The sequence below is a fragment of the Triticum dicoccoides genome, chromosome 5B (assembly GCF_002162155.2).
Source record: "Triticum dicoccoides isolate Atlit2015 ecotype Zavitan chromosome 5B, WEW_v2.0, whole genome shotgun sequence".
NCBI lineage: Eukaryota > Viridiplantae > Streptophyta > Magnoliopsida > Poales > Poaceae > Triticum > Triticum dicoccoides.
In genome coordinates this window covers 712527043-712532038 of record NC_041389.1, presented here as the reverse complement: position 1 = coordinate 712532038, position 4996 = coordinate 712527043, and the positions used below count along the sequence as shown (strand labels likewise).

The 4996-nt window shown below is 43.0% G+C and overlaps 1 protein-coding gene across 1 annotated transcript; it reads right to left on the bottom strand.

The window, feature by feature from the left end:
* Positions 1-879: 879 nt before the first annotated feature.
* Positions 880-4996, bottom strand: LOC119312876 (monothiol glutaredoxin-S7, chloroplastic-like). Its single transcript, XM_037588656.1, has 2 exons — positions 4472-4996; positions 880-1216 (listed from the first exon to the last, which is right to left on the bottom strand). Exons 1-2 carry the CDS (start codon positions 4908-4910, stop codon positions 1161-1163), a joined length of 495 nt encoding a protein of 164 aa, XP_037444553.1. The 5' UTR covers positions 4911-4996; the 3' UTR covers positions 880-1160.

Genomic DNA, 4996 nt, shown 5'->3' with positions numbered 1-4996 from the left:
GCCCCATATTCACACGCTGGGCGCATGTGCTGGGACGTGAACGGCCGAAACCGAGACGCGACAAAACGGGCCTACAACTGGAGACCAGTGCGACGCTAGAGGCGAGACACAGGATAGCCACGCGCGAACAAACAATTTTTATTGCACGAATCTTGTAGTCTAGATCATGTGGAGGACAACATAGATGTGACATAGTAACTAAAAATCGTCCAGTTGTGAATTAGCAAATTTGTTTAAAACATATTATAAATTTGAAACACATGAATTTAGAAAGCGTTCACAAATTTAAAATATATTCATCAATTTCAAAAATTGTTCGCAAATTAAACAAGTTTTCAAATTTAAGAATTGTTTAAAAATGATTGTGAATTGATAAATATTAGTGAATCTGAAAAGGATAATTAGACACCGGGGAGCACACAAAACCTACACTCGGTCCAAACAGAGCCGTGCATCAAATTCATGTTAGGAAGGAGAGTGCATAAAATCAAATTTCCTCTGCAGGTTACAACACAGGCACATACCAACATACATAATTAAAACTTGAATTCACTAAAACATACTCCCTCCGTCCGGAATTACTTAGCGGAGAAATGAATGTATTTAGATGTATTTTAGTTCTAAATACATTCATTTTTATCCATTCTTACAACAAGTAATTTTAGACGGGGAGAGTTCCATAGAGTAATATAAGATCATTTAGATCACTACTTTAGTGATTTGGAAGATATTATATTAGTTTACTGAGGAAGTATCTATAAACGAAACCTATGCATAATAGGTACCACAAACCCAGAGAAAAGTAACCGGATACAAATCACATATTATGATGAAAACACCAACGCCAGGAAATGGAGCTTCGACAGTCAGCTGGGTAAGTACATGGAACTGATACAGCACGATTCACCACACATTGCACAAAATTTATCATAGCCAAAGTGAATTGTACATTTGGGATCTCACTGCTTCACGATTTGAAATAATCACTCCCTCCGTCCCATAATGTAAGACGTTTTTTGTCAAAAAACGTCTTACATTATGGAACGGAGGGAGTACAACTTAGCAATTGTATCTCCAGTTCTCTGTCGTGTGCTCAAGAGTACGTCAAGAAGGGCTAGAACATATATAACGGTTTACAGTATGATATGGCCCGCTGTTCGCTAAGAGCACATTGCTTTCTCAAGCGTCTCCTGCAGTTCTCCGCTCTTGTATGCTTCTGCAAAACATACAACAACCCAAGCGTTAAGCCCAGTTCATCAAACATCGACACTAATCATGAGTATAACAGAAAAGCAATGATCCTAATCTTTCCCCATAACCAGAATTTCGATACAGAAAGATCTCACATTTTCATTGAAACGTACTTCAGATGTTCTAATTACTCTTATGTTAAGTAGAGATTCGCAAGCTGATCTTTTTGATGCTCAAATGTTGTACGTTGTCATCCATCTATATATATACTTAATAAAACTAAGAAATCCTAGGATATAGTAAAAAAAAAGTCTTAGGATGGAATTGGTCTAGTAAAGTTTGAGTTCATGAATCAACAGCACATAATCTGCTGCTCCGTGACTGTAATGGCATGCCAACAATTTAAGCTACTCCCTCCGTCCGGAAATACTTGTCATCAAAATGAATAAAAGGGGATGTATCTAGATGTATTTTAGTTCTAGATACATCCCTTTTTGTCCATTTTGATGACAAGTTTTTTCAGACGGAGGGAGTATGTGATTAGAATTTCATAACAGCCCTGAAAATCTGTGTTCCTGGTGGCTGGCATTATTCATGTAATTGATTTGAGCTCTAGTGCATACTAGGAGGTATCCGGCCATAAATGCTAATCAAGCTTGGAACAGGAGCAGAACAAATGAGATCCTCTCCTGCTGCAATTTTGGCCGGTTTGATGTTGGCAACCGCGAAAGAAAGGCTACCAACGTAAATCATGATGGACCTTCCTGATAATGTTGCCGTCAAAATAGGATAATGCATAACATAGAGGGAATCTTACCGCAAGAAACAAAGAAATATCCCATCTTGATTGTTGAGATTTCAGGATCAATATTTCAACTGCTACTACTTCAGAGTTTAGAGCATGGAAAGCAACGCCCCAATGATCAAAGTTGCACAATTACGATTATAGGAAGACATATTTGTTCGGGTGATTTGGAGCAAGCCACACCCAACAAATCTCACATTCTCATTAACATCGACTTCAGATATTCTAGACTATATGCTCAGTAGAGATCGGCAAGCTGATCTTATTGACGCTCAAATGTACAATGTTGTGCATTTGTCATCTATCTACTCCCTTCATTTCTAAATATAAGACCTTTAGAGATTTAAATACAGACTACATACGGATGTATATAGACGCATTTTCGAGTGTAGATTCATTTATTTTGCTTCGTATGTAGTCCATATTGGAATCTCTAAAAAGGCTTATATTTAGGAACGGAGGGAGTATAAATATACTTAATAAAACTAATAAGTTAGGGCCTACGATGAAATTGGTCTAATAAAGCTTTGAGTTCCCAGGGGCTGGCATTATTCCATATCATTGATTTGAGCTCAAATGCATACTAGGAAGTATCCGGACATAACTGCTAATCAAGCTTGGAACAGGAGCAGAACAAATGAGATCCTCTACTACTGCAATGCTGGCCGGTGCAATGTTGGCAACCGCGAAAAGAAGGTTACCAACTTACATCATGATGGTCCTTCCTGATAACGTTGCCGTCACAAACAGGATAAATGCATAACACAGAGGGAATCTTACAGCAAGAAACAAAGTGATATCCCATCTTGAGAGTTGAGATTTCAGGCTCACTATTTCAACTGCTAGTAGTATTTCGAAGATTAGAGCATGAAAAGAAAAATTAGGAATGACCGAAGTCACGAGACATAATTATGATTATAGGCAGGCGTATTTGTTAGGGGGATTTGGAGCAAGCCTTTATCACCAGATGTGCTCCCTACTGTCTGACACCATCACTGGACTTTAACACCCCCAGCAGTCCAACACATCCTGGGATGAAATGAACTTATTATGCAACGTTTCGGCCTAGAAAAGAGAACTTTATACCTATCCAAGGTGGTGCAAATAGTGGGGACGCAACTATTTTGGTGATGGCAATGATGATGAGCAGGTGGGGGGGCACACCTTGGATTCAAATCAGCAATAAGAACATGGAAACTTTTGTTGCTCATATAATAAAGAAGGATTGTTTGTCATCAAGTTGTAGAAAGGAAAACATGTGGAACGTACAAAACTGCTGCTTAGTTTACAACAAAGTTGCTGATCAGAACTCAGCTAGTCTGAGTATAAAGGTACCATGATAATTTCTGATCCCAGAAACTGACACTATCTAATGTTGGCACTGAGCCATGGCATTCTAAATCTTTTTTCTCTCTAAAGCTGACTAAAACTCTAACTACGCAAGTAATTTGTTAGGGTGTTAATCTCATCCAGTTTCTTCCATCAAACCCTACCCCTTGCAGGGACGTCATATGAAGATTGCGCTACTATTATCTTCCATCGCTTCGCCGGCTTCGTTCGCTATTGCCATATCAAGAATACAAGAAAAACCTAACCTTTGGGGATCTCCTTTTCCCTGTTAATATTGTCTAGGTTTGTGTTCAGTACACCACAATACGCGTTCCCTACTCTCCCAAGTCCCGACAGTTTGGCTAAGTTCTAGAGTATGGAACCCCTGAGGCATTCCCGCACACACACAAGCACTGCATCAGGCAGACTACTGAAGAAAGCAGTCCATGGACCAAGTGCAGCACGCATTTTGACACACAAATAACACAATTTTTTTTTCCTCATTGCTAAGTACACTCACTAAGTCAACATGCTAGTTCCTCCATCAAATCTCCATAACATGTTCTGAGACTTCTACTTTTTCAGTTCACTTACAGTTCTCACTCGTTCTGTTGGCCTTGGAACTCCGTGAACCAATTCATCTTGGTGAACTGATATACTTTCAGGTTCTATTCCATATCGACCCTGTTCTATCATGTTCCCAGTTTTTTTTCCCATCCCCTGTTTACAAAATTTCTATTATAGTTTCTCAAGCAACACTCTCAAGTTTTTCATCCCAAAAAGAAAAGGCAAATAAGCTTCAAGGGCAAACAGAGTGCCTGACAGTTTATCTCTTGAATCTGAAGAACTGAACCAATTTACCCGATGCAGCTAAGACACACTGACTCGGCCCCAGACCCTTCAAGCTACACGACGCAACAGTGATGCATCTTGCCCTCGACATGATCAAATTATATGACTGAAACAGCTACACAGACATGGAGTTTACACATGCCAGATCTACCACTATCGCTCAACCGAAAGTCTGTTCAGGATATGACCAAATTGCAGCAGTACATCAATACTAATTCTCAAATTTCGAGCCCTACTAATCGTGGGATGAAGGAGAAGGCAGAGAGCGCATATGAATGCGCATACATAACATACCGAGGGTGATGTCGCAGCCGCCGAAGAACTCGCCGTCGATGTAGAGCTGGGGGAAGGTGGGCCAGCGGGAGTAGTCCTTGAGCCCCTGGCGGAGGGCGTCGTTGGCGAGCACGTCGAGCGTCTCGAAGGGCACGTCGAGGGAGCGCAGGATCTGCACCACGGTGTGGGAGAAGCCGCACTGCGGGAAGTCCTTGGTCCCCTTCATGAACAGCACCACCTTGTGCGCCGACACCACCTTGTCCAGCGTCTCCTTCATGCCCGCCGGGGGCCCCTCGGCCGCCGCCGCCAGGCGCCGGACGGACCGGAGCCGCAGGGCCGGGGGGGGAGGGGCCGTCCGGGGGAGCGCCACCGCGGAGAACCGAGCGGGTTGAGGTCGCGCGGAGAGGGGCAGCGGGAGGGCCGCGCCGGCGAGCGCCGTGGCGGAGGCGGCGGCGGCCATCGCGGCGGGTGGCGTGTGGAGGTCGCGCGCCGGCGGCGAGGGATGCAGGCAGAGGAGGGATGAGTCGTGGCTGTGGTTGACTCGAT